Source organism: Pogonomyrmex barbatus, unplaced genomic scaffold (genome assembly GCF_055798465.1).
Source record: "Pogonomyrmex barbatus isolate J1 unplaced genomic scaffold, ASM5579846v1 scaffold10, whole genome shotgun sequence".
Taxonomy (NCBI): domain Eukaryota; kingdom Metazoa; phylum Arthropoda; class Insecta; order Hymenoptera; family Formicidae; genus Pogonomyrmex; species Pogonomyrmex barbatus.
Window position 1 is genome coordinate 3,251,230 of NW_028297099.1, and position 27,527 is coordinate 3,278,756.

Here is a 27,527-nt window from a genome sequence, read left to right on the forward strand (position 1 = left end):
TCCGAACGCAAACTGGCTTTAAATTTCTAAGTGGTAACTTTGTTGTGATCTTCCGAGAGCAAGACGTACGCTACTAAGTGCTTCTACTTCCGGAAGAAATACAAATACTTTTTCCATTTTTTTTTTCTTTCGGTATGAAACAAATGTAAAAATCAATGTCAGTTAAATTAATTATTTTAGATTCTTACGTCTGATGGTAGAATGCTAAGTTTTTAAGCGATAATCTTTAAATCATTTTACGCACAAGTTCTTTATATTACATATTAACTAGCACGAGTACATTAAATTTACAAAGAAATATTGAAGAGGAACTGCAAATGACTTCGCCACGTGGCCTCGAAATTTTTTTCGGAGAACGCAATTTCGTAAAAACTTGGAAGAGCTCAGAATCGCTATATTTCATGAGTAGATTCTTGTACGCGGCAAATTGATATAAACGATCGCCACCTTGGCGGTACTCAATCCGATAAAACGCTCAGGAACAAAATGTTATGATAGCAGTGTGCGCAACGAGAAAAGTTTTATCGCACTTGGGGTACCCTAGCAATAAAGCTTTTAGGCAAGATTAAAAGATAAATAATTCCGCAAAACGGAGTATTCATAACATCCTCGACTGCTATATTCGCGACGTTAATAGACGTTGTGCGAAAATATTTGGTGCTTTTACCCCTAATTCAGACAGAAGAAATTTAATCGTTCTCCCCGGAGCCCCGGAGCCTAATATCGTTAATACTGAAAGGGTTAAAGGATAGTCTAAGTGCACGCGTAACACAATCTATCACCACGATAAATTAATCTGTTTTAACTCATGTCGCATTAAATTCGTGTCTTCTGCGATTACGCGTATTATTCTTATACAATATTCTAAGTTGGCAATCAAGATTAAATTTTTTTTATTTATTTTTTATAACAAAATCTGATAATAATAAACAACAAAAAAATTCTTAGATTTAGTGGCACAGACAGAATATTTTGTATCTCATATTTAAAAAGTCGCGTTGATCAATTACGTGATGCAATTCGAACACACAATCTAAATGACAAAGATCATGGATGTCTTTTTTTTAGTAAAATTCATGGCAACCTGTCGCGTTCGAACGGACCGGAATGCATCACGCCAAATCGGCGCGAATACGAATTCGATTAGTTTCGGGGGTGGCATCGACCCCTGTGCGCTTGTACGAGCGGAGATTTATGTTTGTAAAGTGCGCCCTGCACGATGACGTGTGGGGGGGGGGGGACGTTCCGGTGGAGCGCGAGTGGGAATAATCGGCAGTCATCCGGCTTTTCCCGAGGGAGGCCGGGCCGAGTTTGTGGGAACGCCAACGAGAGGAGGGACGGCGAGAGAAACAGCGCTACGAACATCACTCTATTTCTGGACAGGGAAGTGCCGCGGGATGAGAGAGGCGGAGGGCCCGCAGGATTGATGCATCCTTTCGCTTGAATTATCGCCGCGGGTCCTACGATTCTCCATCTACCTCCTGTCTTTTACCGCTTTTTTCCGCCCTTTTCCTAGTCCTTTTCGCGCCTGCTCTCTCTCGACCACCATCGTTCTCCAGCATCGTCAAGTGTATCGTCTGTTTACACTCGTATCTTTGAAGATGATGACTATCGAACTATTTTACGGAGCACTCTTTGCAAGAGCACGTCTTAAATACTCTCTTTCAGAGTCAATTATAACTACATAATATATACATGCAGCTCTCATGGCACCTAACGTTACATCGTTAAATACCTCGTTTTGCGATAAATAATGTACTCACCGATAACTGCAGGACAGAGTTCGTGTGATTGTTATATAACTATGTACTCACCTGCAAACAAAAAAATATTAAATTTTAGAGACGATTATTAAATACTCAATTATTGAAATATCTAATTAAACTAATTACTGAACTATTTATTTAAAATCTCTAAGCATCTCGATAGTTCCTAATTTTAAATAAAGATGTTTCACGCGTATCGCTAAAAATGATCTTTTCTATGAGATTCCGTCTTTCAATGCAAATTATCTCAATAATCTTCTCATGTAAGTAACTGGTAAAAATAAACATTATAATTACAACAAAAGGCAGATTCATATTCGTTTCTCGTTCGCACGTTCTGCAACATCGTGAATACCAAATAGGCCGTGGTGCTTGTTGAACGTTTAAAGTGTCCGGTTTATGGACGTTCCTCAAGAAAAATAATAGTCATGCAGAATACGACGGAATGACCAGTAGTCGCTCACGTACAAGACAACATTAACAAGTTAATGCTTTTCTAACTAATTTAAATGGACAGGCTTTTGACTTCACAAACTCTTGCCAATTCTATATTTCACAAAGTCGTTTTAGGTCTTTCACTAACTTTTCATCAACATTTTACATAATAAGATATTATCTATAAAATTGCTTATTAAAACACGAGATATAAAAAGATAAGATGTGTATCATAAGATATGATCTTCTTAAACTTAATGTGAATAATAATTAAACAAACAGTTATGTTTCTTAACCAATTATTATCTGCAAGATTAAGTATGGCAAAGATTCGTGTGCAATAAAAATTCAACCATCGGGTAGAATCTAAATCAGCGTGCTATAAAAATATTAATCTTGTGTGTGTTCTTCGAGAAGTAGGCGGTTCGCAGCGAGACAACCTCGGGCGACAGAAGATTAAATCGATGTCGATTTCTATCTAACTCGAGAGAGGCAGAGAGAAAGGAAAAAAGGAGAGAATTTCTGTCTTCTATTATCCAATTAAATAAATGTTCCTAATGTTTTCTAATATTTAATTATTATTTCTAAAAGTTGCAAGATGTTAATTCTTTGTAGGACATATCAAATGCAGATCAGCGTTATCCAGACCAGAATCATGCGAATACTTTGGTAACATCGCACAAATATTTTTCGCCATTATGCTACGATGTCCATCGACAAGCTGCCAACAATTAATCCGGCCGAACAACAACGCGTAGAACAGCGTCGTAACTCTACACCCCAGAACCCCCAAGTTTAAGCATAGAAAGCAAACGGGATGGAGGAAGCGAGGAGTTAGGCCTGATCTCGTATCATATTTCGTGTTATTCAAATACCAACAATGCCATTAAAGGATTTCTCTGGTAATCCTTTCCTCGCAGTTGGCGAGAGGAGCCAATGCTACACAGCGAGAATGGCACAATGTGCTTTGGACAATCTGCTCCGAAATAAACGGACAACGGAAACAGCCATGGGATAATGCGCTAGGCCTATCTGCGAGCTTTGTTCTTGCCGATCAATCGAGTCCCCTTTAGCTTTGTATATTTTTTTATCGCAAGATTAAAAAAAAAAATCGCGTTTTCAATATTAAGTTGTAAGCATTACATTTGCAAAATCAAATATAAAGCATAGAATAAAAGAATAAAATAAATAGACTAAAAGAATAAAATTGTATTTATTATAAGTTGTCTCAAAGTGATAGAGCACGCGCGCTTAATATTTTATTTTTAATGATATATGTTAAGATAGTTTTCTCTCTCTCTCTCATATATATAACGTTTCAGTATTGTCGAAGTGATCTGTAATCGAAATAAATTTGTATCTGTCATTATTTTTTCGCTTTTAGTGTCGGTCTATCGCGTACGGCTTTCTGAGATAGAAAACGGTGATCAGATGGGGATGAAGTCATCGCCAGCCAAGCATCCCCATCTCGGTCGTTGGTTCGGAAACAATCACATTATATTTTGCACATCAAGTCCTGTCTACCCTCGCAACTCCGATGCCAGAGACCCCTCCGGGGCTAACCGGACTAATGTAATGTAATGATCCCTTATTCCTTTAAGCTAAAAACAAATGAATGTCTAAACTTAGTTACTTTAATTAAGTCATTTTTAGGTAGAATACGAAAATACTGTCTCTTTATTTTCAAGAATTATTAAGAAATTTTCCGTTTCAGCTAATGAGCTAAATCTAAAGAAATGCAACATGATTCTTGATGCCATTCCAAGTAATCACGCATTAATTTTTCAAAAAGAAATTGCAGCCAGCTGTAAAATATAGGAGGAGGCGGAGGGAAAGTCAATGAATAACGCACGTTTCTTTCGCGCACAAGGCGGTTGTTAGATTCGTAATAAATTCCGCTGAAGATGATGGGTTAGACTAAGGGTCATTAAGTCGCGTATTATAAATGCATTAAATATTTCGTAGCGATGGGATGAGTCAGAATCTCCACCAGCAACGGGAAGCCGGATTCTGAGAGGGTGGCAGGTGGCGCCAATTTTACGGGCCGGCGGCTGTGACGGATGTAACGAGACGCAGCTCTGAGCGCATTCTGTGCGAGCGTTCGTCACACGTGGTTGCTTCGCTGGGCACGATGTCATGGCTTGTTTTATGGGAAACCAGGGGTGTTTCGAGTACGAGAGGATCAAAAATCATCCCCTTCGTGCAACGAAGGATTACGCAGCGAAGGATCCCGCAGACACTCTTACGGAATTAGAATCGTAAATGTAAGTACGGAGAAAAACTATTTATTTCCAACTTAATATCATAAGAATTTGTCAATATTGTTAAATATCGATTCAAATATCGATTCGCCTGCGTAAAGTTTGCTCGCGACAATGATCCAGAAAAATTATCTCGCGGATTGCCGGTATAAATTTTTTATAATACAATTTTAATTTTATGATACTTTGTAAACAATTTATCGCGCTAATGTCTCGCATGCAGAAAATCGTCTTTAATTTCTAAAATATGTACATTGTTGAAGAAGCACACAGCGTTCACACGAGTCTCGAAAACTATTCCATTCACGCGACATTCAACTTTCACGGATGACCGTGTTATTCCGGTTGAATCATCGGTAGCGGAATTCCACGCGTCGGATTATACCCCGGATTTTAGTGAAACGTGTCCGCGATCGTCTTTTCAGGAATCTCGGACGCGCGTTGAAGTCCCAGTTAGGTCAGATCTTCATAATAAACAAACGTAGACGTTTTCCATTAGCGCTATCGTTAATCATCGTCATTGGACCGTTCGCAAAGCGGTTCTACTTCGCGACGTAGTCGATGTCAATGACCTTATCGATTCCATGATGAGGAACCGTGCATGCGTTATGCGTTTCTAGTTGGCTCGCGTGCACGTCGCGCAAGACATCGCCAAAGGTGCTCCTAAAAGTGGCTCGGTGATCCGGCGGGAATTATTGTACCAGGTACTCCAGCCAGGATTTTCCTAGGTGTTGTATCTCTAACCAGGTAGGTATAGACTGTGCGCGTGGCTCATTAGTACTAATGAGTAATGAGTCGATGATTAGAGGAGGCGGTCCGGAGGCGTGGCGCCACCTTGATCTTGCCGACGAAGCGAAAAGCAAACTCCGTTGCCCGTTCCTCTGCTTTTCTTGCCATTCTCTTTTTCTTCCTCTGCTTCATCTTATTCGCATCTCGTATTCCTCTTGTTTTAAGGCTCTCCGTACCCGGCCACAGCTTCTCCGGGCCGCATCGCGGGGCGGCTGACGTTAAAGTACGACTAGGATCTTGCCGGACCACGTTGACCGGTATCATGTTACCGAGTACTTTATTGGAGCAGGTATGGGAAAAAGGGGAACTTTTTTCGAGTTTTTTCGGCGCGTAAAACATGCCTGCACGAACGTTGAATCAGATCCGATACATTGACGTTTCTTCGATGAATTAAAAACACACGTTAATTTAGAGCAATTTTTACGATCTAATGAAATTGAGAAGAAAACGGAAAAATGATATTGCATTTGTAATCTTTCTTTCTTGGCTGTAAGAATCGGTAAAGATAAAAGGCATTGTTGGTTTGACCTGAGGCGCCGAGCCCGCGTCAAGATGCTCACGTCAATTCCATCGTGGTTTCTCTGATGCCGTGCTACTCTGATTAGGTCGTTAAGTTTGCTAATGCATCCATAAACCTTCTAATTTAACGAACGATACTGAAAATGCCTCATCCACGTGTAGCGCGATGAACCAAACCGCGCGAGTTAAAACTCTTCGAAATTTCACACAAGATTGCATGCCGTTTTTATTTTATCACGATGTTTACTTTCGCATTTTGCATTTTGTAAAGTAAAGAATAAGTCTCAGTAAAAAAAAAAATAGAATCAAAAAAAGAATATAAGCTGAGGAGCTTGAGGAGGAAACAATGACGATAGGTAAGAGCCATGATGAGTATTATTAACCGGCAACTGTTAGAGCATCTTTCCAGCTTACAACATAAACTCGGGGTCAATATGACGCTGACGTACACGCAATCTCCTCAAGCGTTCCTCATCTTCACCCATACGCGCAAACTTCCCGCTTACAATATCAGCCTATGTACATAGGCACGAAGAGTTTATCTGCATGATTATTACACCAGATGAGATCTCGGACAACAGGATATTATTTCACGTAACTGCTATAAGATCTGGATCCGCTGCTACGTTGCACAGTGATCGTTGTATATATTTTTTTAACTATAACGAGGTTCGCTGCACTAGTGGTACTACACCCACACACCCGATCGAAAAAGTGATCCATGATCCTTGATCATAGGACGGTGTGACATCGCATTTTCTTCTTCCTGGTCGAGCATGGACGTTCACGGACAAGCATGGTAATGATAGCATAAGGATATGTGCGGAAGAGAGCTCGCTCGCGGCCGAGAAGACGCGCAAAGAGGAAGCGAACGACAAAGGAAAAACATGCGAGAAAGAAGGAGGGAAAGAGAGGGAATGAGAGTGAGAAAGAGTTTCGGAACCATGAAGTCGGTGTCCCGCGGCTAGTGTCAACGTTTGACTTTACGAGGGAGCTGGCAGGCATAAGAATGGGAGAAAGGCTGAGACTCGCAGGGGTCCACGAGGTACAATGGCCACCCGTCGCGGCGAGACCAGCCCCCTCGACTCCCGGACAAGTTAATGTTATTCCGCATCATCCTTGTATAGTTGCGTTTCTATTAAATAGACGTCAATCATCCGATCCGGCGAAGATTTATGCTTCCCATCGGTAGACAGGGTGGGCTCTCAAAGCGGAGAGACATGATTTTTAATAACGGTGCGCGCCGCGGAGTCGCGGATGCCACGGTTCCTTCACGAGAACAAACACGATACCTTTCTTGAAGAATTTCCTTTCAATTTTATCCGACAATTTTATTCTCTGCCGCGTTCAAATAGGGACTGTTATTACCAATGTTGCTACTGTGTAATTTACTTAACAGCGTTGTCATTAAGCAACATGTCGATAAACACAGGTCTGTCAAATATCTGCAAGTACTACGTTCACTTTGTAAGATATGCACGAAGCGAAGAAAGATTACCAAGAAATGTCTCGCGTGCAATCTCGCGGAAAACGATAGGTTAACCCCTTCTTTGCCGCGAGATCTTTTTGAGACAAGCCGCCGCCGCCGCCACCAGTCGGGCCCCTTAAAGAAACTCCATTCGACCCTTTTCCTTTTTCCAAGAGGGTAACCTGATCCTGTTATTCGCGCGGCAGAACTCACGAGTTGCCGTGCAGGATGTGCCCATCCCTGCTTTTTTTTTTACTCGCACTGTTTTCCTCGGAGTATAATATGCGTGAAGACGATCGGGTGGAAGATAAGTGAATCCCTTGGGTTACCGAGTCAAGCAGGTATCGAGAATACACCGACAACGTTACGATGCGCATATCATCAGTAGCCAAGGACGACGTTGTAAAAGAGAAGATAGTAAGTATACACAGTGAGTTAAACAATCTTAGATCATATTATTATTAGAAGTTAGAAACCAATAATTTTTTGTTGAACTTTATAAAAGCTACATATTGCACATGCGGATAGCAATAAAAGATATCATGATATTTCTTTGAGAAAATCAAAGAATCTGAGATTAATTCATGCACTAAATTAAGCAAAAAAAACGATAGCCTTTTTATATAAAATTCACAATTATTTAAAGATCGTTATATAGACATCCTCTCAAATCTAACTGAGTGTCATCCAAGTTAGTCCAGAAATTTTTTTCTCGATACAAGGTGTCGCATTCGAGCTTGATCTCCTCCGCTCTCTTCGCTACGAAGTACAACTGGAAGTCTGGTGGAAGGCCTACCAGGTGACGGCGGCGCCTCGGATCACATCCATCTTCATGTTCGAGGCCTGTTTGGGTCTCATCCCTTCGGCCTTTCCATCCTTGTGCGACTCACGAAACGCGAGGAGCCCAGAAAGAGAAGGAGAGAAAGAAAGGAGAGAGGAATATCGTGCGGGCAAAGGAAACGAGAACGAGCTCGAGCTTGCTTGTTATTTATTAGGAGGTTCTCGTTAAGGTTCATTCGAGTCCACGGCCCATGGATACGGCGGAGACCTGTCACACCCGCGTTATCTGACCGACCGCATTGTTTTAATCTCCCACCAAAACATCGTCGTCGCCGTCATTCCCCCTTTCTCGTTCTCTTTCTTCAGGCTTTCTCTACTATGCGGCTTACATCCGTCGCGGTCAACCTGTGCTCGAGAGCTCTCGCCATCTTGCCGTCGTCCTCGGCGGCCTCGTCGCCGTCAACGTGAAACGGAGGTAACCACGAGCTGCTCTCGTGAGATGCTATCGGACCGCAGTGGTTTCTGGTCAGGAACATCGGTGGCAGGCAAAGATGCGGCCTGTTGTCTGCCGCGGAGATTGATTACGTCGCCATCCGGGAATTAAATAAGCCACGCGATGGTTTCATCCGTCGACGACGTGGCGGGTCCGGTCACGAGATCTTGCCTACCTAATTCTATCATGAGAACTTACGAAACTCCTGCGATATTGGCGCCGTGATAAGAGTGGCTATCATTAAAAGATATATTTAATCTTAGAAAATTTTTCTTTCTAGTACCAGAAAATAGTATAGTAATAGTACCATTTTATTTATATGCCTGCGGCAAAAATTTCTGTAGCAGAAATGCAAGTCTCGTAATTGAGTTTCAACTATGCAAACATTTACGCGACTGGCCTATCTATGTAAAGATTTCCTGCCCAATAATCGCAAACTTTATACGTATAATAAACTTTTTTCGCAGGTCATTTCCGAGATAGCTTACAGAATATTCATATTCGATGTATGTTTAATCGCCCATCATTGTTTAGTGTCTGATTAGTTATTTTACGGGCGAGCGTAAATTAAGCGATTTGAAGATGCTGCTTATCGCTGTCACGCTCGCGTTGAGATATCTGCGATCGCACGCGCGGCTTGCGAGGCGAAAGGTAATGGGCAATATCAAAGTGAAACGGATGACGGTGGCTGTTTACCCCGAAATTGCTTCTCGAAACCGTTGCACGTTACGGACGTAATATACAGCTTGCGGTATATCACACCAGGACCACGGCACACGGACGTTTATGAGCGTAGCTGAAGGTATCTTTTGTAGGACAACGATATGATACAATGTCAGGTGTCCCCGCGATACCGTGCACGTGGGCAACATTTCCCCTTTCTACCTTACTTGAACCACCCACCTACATGCCGGCCATTGCCACCACCAGCGCAACTACCACCATCGCCTCGCTCGAGACCCGTTGTACCGTCGGGCCGTTCGCCCACACAACAAATCAAACGAATCTTTTAATTGCTTGACATCTTTACGGCCCCTATAAAACAATGAATAGGTAGGTTTCGAATATATGCGAGAGGAAGAAACCGGAGAAAACCGTAGCCCCACGCGGATCGTCCCGTCGCGCTCGACATCGTCATCGTATCGATGTCCGACCGAGGTGTATATCACGTTTATTGATATTTTCGGGACTGTATGCGTATCGGTATTTTCGAGTTGTCCCGCTGATCCATGAATCCCCGCGTGATTGCGTCAGCCTCTGAACGGTCATCGGGGGTCGGACAACCGTCGCGTCGGATGCCGATGCTCGTACGGGGGCCTGGTTCCCGTTCCGAGCCTACGGAAACTCGAGGGACGTCGAGAGAATTCCTCGCCGCCCGTACCTACCTGTCCTCAGACCAGAGAATGTTTCATGGTAATGGCTCGCGCAGGAGACCGCGCGCAAATCGAGGCGAAAACAAGGCCTGTCGAGGCGTACATACATACGCGCACCACTCGGAGTGCGGAAAACATGGTTTACGATACGACGAGATACGGTTGTACGTAGATACGAGAATCCTCGCGTCTCTGACTCCCGCGTGAGCCCCCAGAGCGATGTCCTTATCTGAACCCGATCCCGCAGCGAGATGCGTCGCGCGAATATATTCCGTCGCGGAGAGAAAGTAATTGTCTATCGGAGATCCTGGTAATTCGCGGGACACCGTGTCGTCGGCGTTTACAAATTTTATACCGCGCGACTCTCGTTCGTGGAATTAATATCCTCAATCTTTCGCGCGAGCGAGCGAATGCAATTTGCTCGCTCTTTTGCGCTCGCGCGCGATACGATGAAGATATATTTTGATAACGATATCCGTAAGAACTTTCCGGTAAATTAAACGCAAAGACGTGTAGCACACGCATATATCATGATTTTTCGGGATAGAGTTGCATCCATAATTTTCTGTCATCGCCAAGAAAACCACGCGTATCCCGTTTCGTAAAGTTAATAATTTTTGATGTTACAAAGTCTTGAGTAACGCTGTGTCACGTTCACAGAATAAATCGTTTATCCTGGCTTCGCAATTTAGAAAAATGTTCTTATATCATTGATTAAATCCATATGACAGCACAAGGGAAATAATATTGAAATAATAGCGAATTTAACTTCGTCTATCATTAGGTTTTGTCTTGAAACTAATCTTCGTGCTCAGTAGTCATGGCAACAACGACCAAACTTTATGCCGAATATTTCTTCGCATTCTTTCGATTTACCATGACACGAAAGTTCGAAGGTCGAAGAATAAATCAACTGTACAAGATAAAAAAAAACCCAATCGTATTGCAATTCGTACAATGATATTGCTCACGCCTGCCATTAATAAAACCGAGTAATTAATGATCAACTGTGATCATTTTCGAACACGATTTCTTCAGACCGTTATGCACGATTGATAGATATGAGATGACAACCAGACACACCGTGTGATCGGTAAGAATTCTCGACGAGAGGATTAACCAGGTTCATCAGTAATCCTTCATAAGACAGCATTGAATAGTAAAAAAAAGTTAAACAGCATTGAGAAATAAAAAATTAAGAAATATTTTGTAAATTAATCAAATTACGATTTAATATGACCTCTTTTCCTTTCATTATACTGAAATAAAAAAATCAAATTTACGCAAGATGTCAAATAGCATTATAAATCTTATTTAAATTAACAACGGTATGCTATTGTGACAAAGTTGAATAATATGTTGATTAATCGCAGTCAAAAATAGAGTCCCGTGAAGAAAAAGATTATATAACAAATATATCGATAAAAACGTTTTTAAACATCGGAGGGAAAGGCGGATCCTCGCGGAGCGCCAGTGATAGTCCCGGAGATACTTGGTTCGCCATGCGTTCGTTCGACTTCGGCATTATGGTCGCGGCGTCTGAGACCGCGGGGGGCGCCGGCGCCGGCGCGTAAAATCTCTGCGTTATGAGTCCCCCTTCGCCGCACACCACCGGTGCTCGTCTCGTCGTGGGGCCCCACGCCACGTCGGGGCCCAACAACCACATCGGTCCGCCACCTTGCCTCTCGCACATCTCACCGTTCTCCTCCTCACCGTTGGAGGATATCCCGCTCTTCCGTGGCTTTTGTTTTAAGGTATCCCAAGGATCTACCGGTCGTGATAAATGGTATCCTTCGGGACGGAATCAATCGATAAACTATATGCAACTACGGCGACACGTTCTCCGGTCGCGACAGAATTCGCTGGCTTCACAAGATCGGTTCTCGAGATGAGATCACAGAACGAGACAGGCCACCATGATTTTTCTCGGTGCCTGTTCTATTTTGATGACACGTGAAGGAGAAAGCGATTTATGCCTGCCACTTGGGAGGTTTAAGTGGAATTCGATGCTCATTGATAGCGTAGCTGAAGTAGCGATATCGAACAATCAAAATCTGATCCGGTTACCGCTGACTCGATTTTTGCGAATCTACAACGTTATCCAAACCTGTCCGGGGTTTTTGGGGGTACGCGTAGTCGGTGTGCCGCGTCCGTGTCGACGGGGCCAGGTCCGTGTGAGTTTCGTGGGGAGGTATAATTGAATGTTTTGTATAATTAACCTGCGCCATAATTCAACGTACGTCGCGCCTCCAGCCGCGGGCGGACCTCCCTTCTTCTTCACGCACGCACCTCCACTCTTAGGGAAGGTATTTGTGTATTCACGGATGCACGGCCTGTACGCGGTGTGGTATTATATCGCTCCTTCAAATACTATTAAAAGCAAACATTGTAACGACGTGGTTCGATGTGCATGAATAAAGATGCCGTAACCAGTTCCGCGGATCTACCGAATACGCGCAGCAATGTAAAACGCAACCTGTCGCCACAAAATCCATATGCATGCATGATGCAGTGATATAGCGTAAATAATACTAGGTGATGTTTAAATATTACTTAATTGATCATTCGAGTAATTAGCGTAAATTATTTATTAGAAGAAGAATTATTTATTAGAGATAAATTAAACAAGAAGATCAATTTGTTACAATGTTTAAGAGAAGAAGGAGAAGCAATCAACGAAGCTAATAAAAAAAAGAACATTTTGAACTAAGATTAAACCAAAAGACGAGTTCGAATATTGCAGTAAATTGACTCATGGCCGAAGAAAACTGATTCTACATGTTGCATGACAGCGTGCCGAAAGCAGGCTCGGCGAACACCGTTCCTTTCCATCGATCGTGCGGCCGGCGAACAACTGAATAAAATGACAGTCCCAATTATAGGTTATTTAGGATTAAAATCATTTTTATAAATTCGTGTAAATTTAATGATTAAACATTAAAAAAGTTATTATAATATCAATGTAAGCAAGAAATATCACAATTAAAAAAAAAGTTATTATATTATTAATACACTGATTGCGAATTCTAAAAAAATATTTAAAAAATGTTTATGTATAAGTATTAATTATGGTTTAGCAGATTATTTACAATATTCTACTTTTTTTTCTTCAATATCAGCAATTATTGAGAAATTGATTAGATTTCATTCTACAATAATTACACAAATATTAAAGAATATGCAACAGAATTTTGTAATTTTATTAATATGTATTAGTAAAAGCATTAAATTTGTAAATTTCATCCATAATTAGGACTGGATCCATAATTAGGATCGTCACCTTAATCATTGTCAGAACGAGCCGAGAGGTAATCTCTTTTAACCGACATCTTCGCAAAGTCCAATTTGATGTCAAAACTTTCTCTACCATGTGTTTAGATCGTTCTGCACTAAATGACTTCGGTATCAAAATCCCACAGCCTCCTTGTAGTATACTCATGGTATCTTTATGGCTGCTTTACAAGTACCTGTTTTACTATCTTTACCTCATTGCTCGCACAGTCGTGTGATTTACGCGTATCAGATATTAATTCGCTTGCGATTGCCGCTTTAAGACAACATTAGCCACCGTCGCGCGCAAATAATCCGGTGTAACGAGAATTAATCGAAGGCAAGGCATAACGATCGTGCCATTCTTCGAGCATCGACGCGTATCGCGAACTCGTATCTCTTCTGTCGTTTATTTTCGAATTCATAGGAATGCCTACAGTGTACAAATGAATAAGAACGCCTTAATCTCAATGTTAAACGTAAGAGAATAATGTTGTCCGATCAGGTAAAAGAACGAGGATGTTCACGGAGACTCGCCTATTCATCTCGCCTGTATATTTGCAAAATTATGAATTGCGCTTAGGGTAATGGTTTGCATTCCGTTGTCCGTTTCCTCGCTCCCTGCCTCCGGTCACGCGACTGTAATCAACCGTGTCATTATCCACACGGAGTTTACGAAACGCATGCAATAGTTTAAAAATTACTTCATGCACGCTCGTGAATTATCGATAATTGTACATATATAGTTATATTATTATTGTATGCATTTTTACGCGAAATGTATGTGTTTGCCCCTTGATCAATCGTCAACTCATCAGTTTACATTGCTTTCATGAGTCGAACCGACTTTACTGATACTGACGACATTCTTTTATTGTAACACCTGTAATTCTTTTGAAAATAAATAATCTTTAAAAGAAAGAATAAATATTAATATGTAACACTTTTTCATGCGGTTCAGCGATTCCCTCGAAAGTATGTATTTTGTTACGGAACTTCTAAGAGTGCCCATTTAAATAGCTATATTTCAGAGCGTAGCCATAAGGCCAACAACCTGTCAGGAGATCATACCCTTGTCAAAATAATCGCTAAATTATGGGATGCGTACAGTTTTAACTACTAGCTCGCTTTCTCGGGTCAGTAACATTCCCGTTTCCTGCCTATCCGCTCGTCCCATCTTCCTCGCCGATAACTAGCCTCTTACGTTTCTCTTTCTTTTTGCAACGTAGATCTGCCGCACACGAATCGACAGGTACAGATGCCGTGAATGAAAATCGTATGGGACAGCTGACGCGCCCATTCCCAACGTCATCAGTTTGCCCGTGATTAATGGGATAATAAAAATTGTTCGAAAATGAGCGATTGGCATGCGAGGCTCTAATTGTTTTGCTTTACTTTTATTTCGGAATTTTCGACACGGGCACACGACCGGCGCGCGATCATTAATTTTCATCAGCTCCTCCAAGATGACACCGAGAACTCGGTGAACTCGGGATCTTCGGCTTTCGTTGCTCGTTATGATAGATTGGGATTAACGAGTATTCGAAAACACACCTTCGTCTTACAAATTAGATTTAACGAGGAATAGCAACACGATGACAGTTGACACGTTACGCAACTATCGCATATCGATGAATAAATATGGCGATCTATCTATTCTGTTACATATTATCGATCTCTTTTCATGTAGCGCGGCCCCATTTTTGCATAATTGAGAAATAAAACCTACCTCCGCAAGCGACAAATTATACGCTCCGTCGAGCAACGCCTCTAAAGGCGAAACCGGATACGCAACACCGATTTCACGCTACGCTCTCCGTCCGCATTTCGTTCCATTGAGACGATGACAACCAATTTGAGATTATCCCAAGTATGCAGATGGCCTCGTACGCTTATCAGCCGAGTACTCTGCGAAGCGATCAAAGAGGTATCTCGGTAAAATTTACGTTTAGAATTGGATATGCTTCACGCTCGGGCGCACCGCGCGACACACGCGCAGTCCGGTGGAGAACATTTGTCGCGTCTCTTTTTGCAGATTTATCCGTCCGATCTGGAGCAGCACGACATCGTTACGGTTGACGAGGCGTAATCGATGAGTCGGCACGACCAGTTCGTCCAGGATGATGCGGTCTCTCTTCCTCCAACTTCCAACTTTCCACAAGCTCACCCCGATCGCTTCGAGCGAGGGATGCACGTGCGCAAACGTGCGCGGTTCGCGCTGCGATCACCTGGCAGTGGTATTAATGCGAATAATACGGGACCCGCGCGTTTACCTTCTCGTGATTTGCGCGCTCGTTGTCGCGGTGGTTTCATTAATATTAATCGATTCGTCGTAAAACGTCGCGGCTCGTTTTGCAAATGCGCTTGAAAATGCACCTCGGGCCCCCGCCGTGCGTTCGTACGCGAGACACGGTGATTAATGGCAGAAAAGGCGGGAAAGGCACGGCCTCAGGTAGTGGTTTTTCCCTTATCTTGCGATTCTCGTTTGCACGCGTGCATCTTTAACGCCGCGCCGCACCTGCGCCGTTCATGTCCGCTCGTTTTTTGATCGTTACACTGTAACGAGACGCACCGGTACGTGTCGCGATGATGGGCTTACCTACCGTCGCGCGTGATTCCCGGTAATAGAGATAGGAATAATTAGATATCGCGCGATGAGAAAATTGCCCGATCAAATCTATCTGCCACCGGTACGCTTTTAATGACGCGTACTGAGCGCGCAAATAAGAAGTTGAATCTTTTGCACCGGAGATTGCCAGGCAGGATGATCATTACAATCTACAATAGTGTTGTATTAAAGAACACGTTTCCGTGTTGTAAAGAGCAGCGCACTCTCATAGATCCATCAGCTATCTGTTAATTACAGTTATTTTATTTTTCTCTCTCGCAGAAGAATTATACGATCGCTATTTACAGTCTTCTTGAAGTTTTGTTACTAATAAAATTGTTACTAATAGTAGATTGATACAATTATTGCAATTATAGCTTGATAATCTTCATTATCTATACCATAGTTTTTTTTTGGCTTTTTTACAATTTCTTTTCTTGTATTTATATTTAAATATTTTATTTTTATATTTTTATATTTTTCAAAAATATAAATATTATATTCAATCGAATATCTTCAGGATACTTTCCATAGAGATTGGAGATTATTGAGAAGAGAATGTAATGCGCTCATATTGCGAAACAATCGATAGACAATGCCACTTCCACATTCACGCGTACACAACGCGTTCACGCAGAACCGAAAGCTATTTGTACGATGTGTAGCCCTGAAATTCCATTCCAGTCACGTATCCAGATGGCACACGCGGCCACCGATACGTGGCATCGGGCGCCATCGATAATTGCGGGGCAACGTACACCCGTGGAGCATCGAAAATCAATGGTGGCGAAAGGGTGACGCGAAAATGAGCACGATGTTCGATCTGAGCTCTGTTACAATGGGAAACGGAGAGAGAAAGAGCGAGATAGAGAGGCAGAAGGAAAGGGGGAAAGGAGAGGGGGACTCGAGAGGGCATAATAAATATCGGGTAAAGACGAGATCGGGCGCTACTTACGCCGTCAGCGATAATGACGGGGTGTGTTCGGGCTGTTTGCTTAGCGAGCAGATTAGTGAATGAATCCACAGGTGGGCGCCATCCGTCACACTCTGAATCGGATCCAGCTTTGCTCCGCCTATATTGCCAGCGACTAGTTCTCTTCCAGGTCCGTATCAATAGGGCAACGGGAGGACCCGTAATTCGGAAAGCGGTATATTTATGTATCATTGACGAATCGCGATGATTAAATTACGTGCGACGTAAGATTTTATGTGTTCGTTCGAATCGATAAAATGATGTTGTAAAATTTTAATTAAGAGAAAAAAGTAATGTTGTAGCATGTTTCTCGAAAAAGGGAAACCAGGACAAAATATCCCCATTGTGTTGAATCAACGTCGCTGAAGCCAATAATTATAGTTTCATTTCTTAGTCATAACATGACTGCCTAAATTGCGCCGTTTTTAATCAACGTCTAACGTTGTAGCAGCATCGTCCCTTGATACGTATCGTGTCTTCTATATATATGCGCATACAAGGTGTACCAAAAAAATAATGAAGAAAATGCGAAACAGCTTGTACTACATTGATGTACTGTGCTTTCAGCAATTATGCACGCTGAATACACGAATGGAACGTTGTAGAAGATCGAAACCCAGTAGAAGAAGCTGTTATTTAAGAGACAGAACGATGTATTCAGGGACACCTTATATATATATATATATATACGTACCTCCGAGCGAACTCTCAACACCGTTCTGAGTTCGCGTATCTACAGAACGGATACACCCACAAGCTTTCCGCCTACCTGCAGTCGCTGACAGAACTGATGTGGCACGAGACAGTTGCCTATGATATCCATCATCATTCCTTTCGAGGATAATCGGTCGTCACGCCTATAACGACCGCCGAAGGAAGATCGACACCGCCGAGGAAGATCGTTTACTATAGTAAAAGAGATTTCGAATGGTTTGTCCTTGGCACTTATAGATTAGGATGACATGTTTCGACTTCCGCAGTTCGCGCGTGGCTGATTTAAAGATATATGCATATAGTTCCAATGTATGTATAATGCAGATTTAAAAGAAAGTAGAATCAACTAAATAATTACGATACGATGAATTAAAAATTACGATCAAGGCTCAGGTACGTGCCAATTGCCAATAGCAATCGAATTGAAGCAGCGGAAGATTATTTTTCAAATCGTAAAATTATTTTCTTCCAATTAGGAGCCTTTTACGCGGGTGCAAAACGTTGCGTATTTGAAGACTGCAGGAAAATCCATTTTCTACACCACTGAAGAGCCTTAGGGGCACCGATATGATGGAGTGTTACGGAGATTGGCGGACCACCGGAGTAATGTCCGCACTAATAGCAGTGATTACCCCTGCCTTGTTGGGAATGAACCCGCCCGCTCCTTCCAGCTTGCCTGCTCTTCAGGTTCTGCCTCGCTCTCTGCGTCGCGCTCTCTGCCCTGCCCACGAATTGATGGATGTTTACCAAACTAACTGCATCCTTTTCGCGCAGACTGCCCCCTGGTTATCGGCTACCTGGTCATCGGCAATATCGAATCCCATCGAAATCGTGGATCGATTAAATTATGCGGGATATGCAAACTCGCATCGATACGCGATCGCGCACCTTGATCCCCGTGCCTTTGGCGCGCAATGAAACTGTTGGAAGAGTAATTATTGCTTCTCGACTATGGCATTTTTATTAATAATAACACTAGTGATATATACGCGAGCAAAAGGCATTAGATCCGATCGAGAGTTATAAGCTTATTCATCAGACTCGACGAGAGTTATTATTTCGAAATTCGCGATACATAACTCAGAGAACGAGACGCATCGCATCTGGGAGAGGAAAAGCGAGTCGCTTCATCGAAGAAGCCATCGATTGCACGATAATCCGTTGCAAAAGTAATTGATAGACTTTGTTATTTATTGACATGCGTTTATCGTCGCGAGAGATGCAAGGATAATGCGGCAGAATAATAATTGCAATACAAGATACGGTCGCGCATCCGATGGCCTGATGTTTAAAGCGAGGTGAACAGTCTTTGTATCGCGAGCATAAGATGCCGCGATCAGAGCACGAATAATTACAGTTGCATTATTATAACGTCACTTGCACTATATTACATCGATGTCATGCATATGCATCGCCTAAGAAGACCGTAATCGCATAAAATTAAACCGGTGCTCGGTCACAGTCCGCCCTCCTGCCATTCCCGTTTAATCCTTTATATAAGTATGTTCCCGATAGAAAGTCCTTTTATGTCGTTGCCTCGTAGAAGGAGTTGCAGCACCGACTGCACAATCGTACGCGCAATGCATATTACGTGTGAATAATATGGCGATATTAATAATCCGAGTGTGAAGCGAGTCACGATCGATACCTCTAACTACGAACCTGAAAATCTCTGGCACCGCATGATCTACGAGGAAGTTTCTATTTGCGATCGCTGATAAACGGCCTGATGTCTCGAATTTTTCGCGGTGCTATATTCCTCGTTAATGGTATCTTCTTTGCGAATAAGCACCAACGTATGGCACGGACCACCTGTCCGGTTGGTATCTTTTGCTCCTTTCTCTCTCTCTCCCCCCCCCCCTCTCTCTCTCTCTCTCTCTCTCTTCCCCATTTCCTTACTCTCTCTTTCTCATATAGACATCCCACGAGGATATTCGCAGCATGTGTCTGCGATAACTATACCACGGAAAGGGGGACTTTAGGCGCCACAGAGCAGGTTTCCATAAAAATGCGAGCCGCTCGATCCGCTGCGAGTTTAATGTTCCCGTGTGACCTACCCTCTCGAAGCTGGTCCGTTTAGTTTAAAACCGATCTGCTTTTTCTTCTTACAAACTCGAAAGATACAAGAAAATGTAAAAGTGTAAAATATAATTAATTAATCCTTTGAGAATTATTACATAGAATATCAGTGTATTCAATAATATACATATTTATATTTTAAAATCGATGTCGACAACTTTCTATCGTAATCATACTTGTTAGATGTTAGTGTTATCTTTATTTATAAATAAAATATGCGCTATAGCTTCCGAGCTATCATGCGATAAGTGCTAATAAGAAACGATGGAAATCGATTATTATTTTACGACCTTACCTCACGTTTTGCTGTCTCTAAGAATAACGCAAGTGGCGGACTCAATTTTCAGCGTATGCAACTTGACGACAGTGCGTCGTTATTACATACTATCACGAGCAATTATGTGACATAAATCTTATATATGATACGCAATATAAATAACTGTTAATTCACGGATGGCCGCAGGACTTTGCACTTCGGCATCTAAACAGCAAAAGAAGAACACGACAGTTCCTTCATTGCATTAGAGACGAAAAGTATTCGCGAGAGCGGTCATGCCGTTGATTATTTGTTTTAGATATTAATGCCTCGTGCGGACTATCAATAATTCATTCTCGACGTAATCGCACGGTGCGCATCCTCTATCTTTAACATACGACGTATGTTGCAGGACAGACACAGAAAGAGAGAAAAAGAAAGAGAAAAAAAGGGAGAAAGAAAGAGAGAGAGAGAGAGAGAGAGAGAGAGAGAGAGAGAGAGAGAAGGAGAGCGAGAGAAAGAGAAAGGAAACGGTGGGACGGAGAGAAAAGAGAGACCCGTGTAAACGATAAATCACGATAAATACGTTTGCCTGGGCCATTATAAAAGGCGGAGGAGAGAGAGAAGGGAGAAATCGGCGCGATCGGCGTGGAGGAGGCCCGCGAGGAGATACGCACAAAAGGGTTTAGCGGCGCGCGGGCCGATATGCAGTCCCTCCCTGGGGCCACTCCTGGGTGCATCCTCTTCTGCGGCCGCGCATTACGATCGCTTAAGTCTCGGCTCGACTATCGAGTGATCCATCGCCTACGAATTCGACGAAGCCTCCCGCCTACCTTCGGGACATCCTCGACTAATGAGCGTGTCTCGATCGTGAACGACCGGTCTTTCTCTCTCCCTCGCTCTTCCTTTTCCCTCGCTATCTTCTTCCTTCGCTTTCTGCTTCCTTCTTTTTCTCCGCTTCTATCCATCTGCCTGTCTCACTCTATCCCTCTCGCGCTCTTTCCCTCCTCGCTTCCAGATGCGCTCAGCGTTCCTTCTTGAAAAGGATTCCAATTAAGAGAGCCCGAATGAGTTCGTACGTCCTATTCACGGGCAAGTCCGTCGGTCGAGATATAACGGAGACGACAGGTGGACACTGCGAAATCCTTGGGCATACTCCCGAGAAACACGGCGATACGATCGTCGCCGAGTGATTACTGAAACTCGCACGGAGGACACTGAATATATTTTATTTATTAGCTAACGAGGAATAAGACGGCAAGCGTTCAAAAAGGCTGGATCCTTTCAATGCGATTCGTAAGATTGTAATATGAATTCATTATGTAGACTATGAAAAATTCTGTGGTAATCCGAGATTGCTAATTATTGTTTATAAAATCGGGTTTGTCGAGAATAATTATTGTATTTCTATTATTGATACGTGCCATCAAGAGGCAGATTCCACGAATTTTACTTGCGCGGCACGTCGCAAGTTGGACACGCGACTTTACTGCGCCGATGTTCATCGGCTAGATGGGAAAATGCAGTAGTTTCCTTGCATTCCTGCGAGAAGCTGCTCGTTCACCTATGCCACCGATATGTGGTTAGTACGTGAAGAAGTGATGGAAGATCGAGAGGAAGAGAGACGGAAGAGCGGGCAGGCAGATACCGTGCCCCGCGGGGGGCTCATAATTGCCGACCCTGAAGATCGGCCGACCCCATGGGGGCCCTCCTCTGTTTGTTTTATTCCCTAGTTATACAAACGCGAGATCTACGACCGATATATGAGAATCGTCCTTCTAGTTCTTCCAGTTCGCCTTTCTCCCTCATTCTCTTTCTTTCTCTTGCTTTCTCACAACTTCTTCTCTCGGATTTATCTCGACTTTCCCTCCGTTCTTTTTTTCTTTTTAATTATATAAGTTTAACGAATGTAGAGTGCCTTATGGATACTGATAGACAGGGACACTGTTCGAACTAATTCTAACCAGAATCCGCCTCCATGTGGCGGTGCTATGGAAGCTTTCGCCACGTCTCATCATTTACGACGCACACTTATTCAAATTCTACGACGGCCGAAATGATTGATACTCTTCGTTATGAGCGGCTACCTTAGGCTCTCGCGTTCGTCAGTTTAAGAGAGGGCAGCATAAAATATTACTCCAAACATTTAATATGTAAATAATGGGCGTTGCTATTACCGCACACATTTTTAAGCTATAACCGCAGTGTTAATGCACACGCTGATAAAGATGCATCGCGATAGAAGAAAATTGCACGAAACGATAAAAAATAGTAATGTAATTGCAAAATAATGTAAATAAGCGCGTTATAGAATTTATTTATATACAATTTTGATTGTATCAAGTGCTTGTACAAGGGCCTTGTAGTAACTTTAAACGTAGGTTCTTTTAAGTCTTTTTAACTTTGCAAAAGGCTAATGTATAAACCTAACTTTAGTTTCTTTCTCGACAACTCTGGTTTTTCATTAAAAAAACAGTTTTATCGTCGAGACAACCAGCTACTACATTTCAAACAGATAACACCGTGAATGTCCCAAATGCATATATTCTACCTTAATGAAGAAAAGACAAGATAAAGCAACTAATTATCGATGATTATATAAATAACATACATTGTGACAAAGACGCATAATTAGTAATGCGCCTTTTTATCATATGTCCTTCCACACATACTTCAATTTTACTTCAATTTTACTTACCTCACTGTCGATTTTCTTGAACTCTGGATCGTCCTCGTCCACCTCGAAGTATAGCTCTGTAGATGTAACGGAAATGATGCCAGGCGCCACGATACCGGGTGCGATTAATTTGCCTTTCGTGCTAATGTTCACCGGACCTGATAAAATATGATCAATTAGACTGGTGCACGTAAACAGCAATGGAATAAAATAATAATGGCATATTGCGTGCACATGCAGTTCTTTTTATTTAAATATAAAAACCTGAATGACTCTTTCTCGTGTCTTTCTCAGAGACTCATACATATTGCAAATTATCGGTAGCATCCTATTTTTGCAATATACGCCGCATAGAAATTGGAAATTAAACGCAGAAATTAAAATAACAAATAACAATTGACGACCGATATTTAAATAACGAATTCAACGAAATTGCGGCACCGGAATTGAACGAAAATAAAACCGGTTTGTATGGCCTGTAATATGCCATTAAAATGTCGTGTCTCGTTTATCAGGCAACGGGACGCCGACCAACCTGTCAAGTCGTTGTCGAGATCCCTGTCGTCCGACAGCAATTCACTGTCATCCATAAGATCCGCCGACTGCAATTGCTGTTGGTGTGCACGCGAGGCTGCGAGATGCGCGTGAAACTCTTCACGCGCTTGAAGTATCGCATCCTCGGGTGCACCGTGTTCTAGAGCCGCCTTGAGTGTAGCCTCGGGGTGGCTCGAGCCTAGTGGATTGTGCACGAAACGCTTACGTCTGCGTGCATCATCCTCCCAAGCATCCAGTTTCCAGTATTCGGCTAATCTGTAAATAAGATAATGCAAAATGTGATATGTAATGATGATAAAATATGATGATGATGTATAAATAGTATAATCAGTAAATAATTAGGTACAAGTAGGTCTATGTATATATTTTGTGTAAATTATATAAATAATATAGGCAAGGCAGTATGTACGTATGAATGTGGAAGGTCTGATAGATGAGAGTGGTTTAAGTAAAAAAATTGTAAACCAAATCCCTTTTCTCGCTTTTGTAGCTGAAGTGTAGAATAGTCTATTTTATAATATGATAATGATGGTCGTTTAAAACGAGTCGGTTGCGTTTGCACTTACTTTGCAGCCATTGGATCCATGTATCCCCATGCGCCGTGTTTGTTGGACAAGATATTTCGAACTTTCTCCAGCAGTCTGCTAGCGATAACATTGTCGCGTCTTCGTGCCGCGGTGATCAGGTGGTCGCACATGCGTTCTTCTTCCCGGCGATCCAACAACGTTTGCGCGCATTGTGACTGAATAACAGAAAAAAAGAGTTAACGTATCTTCTTATAATTAGTATTATCGAATTATAATGTATTTAAGTAGGAAGATCATCGTATTAGTATTAGATGACTCGTGGAAATTTTCCGACAACAAAAACTAGTCGGATCTATTTACAGGGCAATGAAATCGCCGGAAGAAATGCACGCAATACCTCAAAGTCAGCATGCTTCAGCACGTCATCCGCTCTCATCCTGTTTAAAATGAACTCTGCCTCGTTTGCGACTCTTACTATGTGATCCTTCATCGCGTGAGATAACAGCCTGTGTGTAATGCAAAGAAGCATTTTCATGAAGGGAAACGAGAACTGTTTGACTTCGTTTTGTTTGCGCGCGTTCTAGCCGTGTAATAAACGTCTTACCTTCCTTCGTTAATGAGCTCGATGAAAGCGAGACCTGCGTGCTTTTGCAAGGAGTTTTGCCATTCCTGGGAGCATAGGAGCATAACCAATTCCACAACGGAGTTGCTGTTCTTGAATGTGGTCAAACCTGGGCAAATTACAGACGGGGAATCGTTAAACGGATAAACGATAAACGGTGAATAACAATGACTGACAAAGTGACAAACAGAAAAAAACGAACAATATTGTGCTTTACGAAGACCGTTCAGGTATTGTTAAAAATAAAATACATCGATAGGTTGCAGGACCATCAAGCGCCACGTTCCTTGAATATAAAATCTGCGAGAATCATCACGGTTTCTACACGCATGCTGAATACTTAATGGTGAACGATTACTCGGAATACGCTGGCCATCTTCCTAAAGCGAAATCATAAAGTGACTAATTTGAATACTCGGTGTGAAATATCAGAGACCATAAAAGTGACGAAAGTCCCATCAAATATTCCCATTTAAATGGATTCGAAATTTTTTATTTATCACGCGAGCATATTTGAATATACGATTTTAAATATTTTAGTCGAACAACATTGTTGAATTCTTGTTTTTATGATCTCTATTTTATCTTTTAAAGCACACTTAATCACAAGTTGATCACAAAAACTCTTTTATATTAAGTGACAAATATTTCATTCGTTAGATATGCAATTAACAAGTTGAATAACAAATTTGAAGCAATAATGCACAACTTTTAAAAAATAAGAGGTAATAAAATTATTACCTCTTATATTATGAAGTAATCAATGAAAAAATAAAAAGTAGAAAGAAAAATACAAGAGTACAGTGTAATGTCAAGAGTTTACAATATATATATATATATATATATATATATATATATATATATTACTACAATAAAAAGATATCAAAAAGATATACAAAATAGATAAAAATCTTATTTATCATGTCGGAAAATGTTGTATCTACATGAAACTAACTGAGTTTTAGTTTCTTAATCTTTTATGATTCTTTTTTATCCGTGGGCGTGATATATTTCGACACCGCTTAGAAAACATAGACATGTTACAACTGTTCTCTGCGTAATAAAATCCAACGTGAAATATATCCTTTTTATTTATCGAACCTCAGACATTCTATATCATATCGCGCGCGCGTAAAATGCAGAATGTGAGAGCCATGATTTCCTTTTACATCTCATTTTATAAGCGCATACATAATAACGCCACAGTGTGTTTATAGTGCAATTTATATAGAGGCTATTCTAAAATCATCGAATGATATTTCAAGACAGAATTTTTTCTTATTTTGCACGGGATAAATGTTTCCTTAACGGATTCACACCGTAACCGTGCACACACCGAATACAGAAATATGATTGTACGTTCGACGTACCCTTACAGCTCGTACCTTTTCCTTCCATTAACAATTCTTGACCATGAGAGCCAACGAGTGTTTTGGATAGGAAGGGAGCAAAGTCCACCATGATCTCCCGAAGGAGAGGGCAAACCGAACCCAAGGCCATTTCCAACTTTTGCGTGAGAGAGGCCTCGCGGGAAGGTGTTGGTACAGGTAAATGATCGACCAGACCTTTGATCGGCAATTCGTCGGCTCTTGGGGATGCTGCGGTCACTACTAACCGATCCGGAACCCGCACCACGGAGATTTCCGCCGACGGTTTCTCTCCGCGTTCTGCATTACCGAGCATTTCTTGTTCCAAAACGTTACCCTCGCTATCTTGCATGTCACCTATATGTTTCAAAATGTATCTTGCTTTATACATTAAATTCATATAAATGCTTCTAATAAATTTTGACTATCAATGATACAAATGATAGCATCGGGATTGATTCGATTCTTACCGCGCGAGTGTGCGATATTGTGGATGTTTCGCGGGTCTTCTCTTGGGTTTGTGGTAGGCATTGTATCGCCATCTTCATTAAGATTTACGTCTGTCCAGGCTTCTTCGGACGAATTATGTTTGTTTTCGTTGTCGGTGGTAACTTCAGAAGGACTCGGATCCGCGGTGATATTGCTGCGGTGTACTGTTTCCTCACTGGAGTCGTTGCTCTGGGAGAAAATTGATTGAAATAAAAGAAAGAGTGAAACGTCGTAATTTTTATATTTATTTTAAATTAAAGTCGATCATAAATTGTAAAAAAAAATATTGAGAAAATATTGATCATCTTAAGTAATCAAATATATGATACCACCTTAACCATCTTAAATAGAAAGTACTGATTTAAAGATATGTGAAATATATTTACATCGAAATAAATTTTTTTTTTAATCGGCATGTAAATTATGACGTTTAAATCTTTTTTATTTTACCGCGGTGCTGAATTTTATTGGATTAACAAGAAATTCCTTTTAACATTCGTTAATTATTATGTAAAACTATTCAGATATGCTTCCAAGTCTAGGAATCTCACTACGATACTGAAGTCAATTTGCTAATAAAAAAACTAACTATATTTTATTTCATAGAATAATTTCATACAATCATACTTCATGATATACTTTCGCGTGCCATGTCTTACTTACTTTATTACATGCAATTAGTAGTACACCATTACTACGCAATCAACTAATATATTATAGAAAGAAAGAACCAAGCTTCTCATTTATTCAAGCTTCGAGAGCGAACTTGTTAATTCTAGAATAAGACCAAATAATTACACGCGTGTAAGGACCGCTATTTTATATTGTAACAACATTACATAAGCATCGAAAAAAAAAATACGTGTAAATTATATAATAGATATTGCTCTCTCTTTCTTGCACCCGTCAAATGGGCATTACTGCACTGTTGCGTATCTTCTCGCATTCTTTTACGGAATAAGAAATTTAAAATAATTAAAAATATATTTTTGGATCACTCCCAAAACGCGACCGATCGCGACGACATAATTCGGGAATCGAGCTCCCGTCAATGTCCTCCACATATCCGGATGTGTACTCAAGTTAAGTTTTACCTGCAGATTTCGTGGCAGTGGTTCGGACCTTGTAGAAGTGCCAAGCGTTGGTTCTGATGAGGTGTAATCCTCGAGAATAGTCCGCGGCCGAGGTACACCACTGTGACCTCCCTTCAGAACCAGTAGTTAGTACGCATAGCAATGCAAGCAGAGGAAGTTAACAATGAGAGAAATTCGAGAGTCAGAGTATTGCATGCTCGATAGGGTTACAGATAAATATTAGATTTGACTTTCGAAAGTGTGTGATCACATGTCGGAACTTCGCGAAATTGATCGGAATTCCCTTGGTAATGCCGAATCTCAGAGTCCGTAATAAGAAATAGATATTATGTGCGAGAGATAATCACAAGAGATCACAACTGAGATAACGGTCTTTACGCTGGGACTATATAGATGCAATACATCAATCGAT

At 41.6% G+C, this 27,527-nt stretch overlaps 1 protein-coding gene across 10 annotated transcripts in view; it reads right to left on the minus strand.

Annotated features, from left to right (window-relative positions):
- Window positions 1-27,527, minus strand: part of rg (A kinase anchor protein rugose) — a 176,377-nt gene that overhangs the window by 39,741 nt on the left and 109,109 nt on the right. For 7 of the 10 annotated variants that reach the window (XM_089085513.1, XM_011646582.3, XM_011646580.3 and 4 more), the window contains 8 exons: window positions 27,116-27,226; window positions 26,003-26,210; window positions 25,536-25,889; window positions 24,148-24,274; window positions 23,941-24,049; window positions 23,583-23,758; window positions 22,997-23,271; window positions 22,483-22,619 (listed from right to left, as the gene is read on the minus strand). In XM_089085513.1, coding sequence (XP_088941639.1) covers window positions 22,483-22,619; window positions 22,997-23,271; window positions 23,583-23,758; window positions 23,941-24,049; window positions 24,148-24,274; window positions 25,536-25,889; window positions 26,003-26,210; window positions 27,116-27,226 — 1,497 coding nt within the window. The remainder of the gene's footprint in view (window positions 1-22,482; window positions 22,620-22,996; window positions 23,272-23,582; window positions 23,759-23,940; window positions 24,050-24,147; window positions 24,275-25,535; window positions 25,890-26,002; window positions 26,211-27,115; window positions 27,227-27,527) is intronic. The other 3 variants (XM_011646589.3, XM_011646581.3, XM_011646586.3) reach the window with 2 other exon arrangements.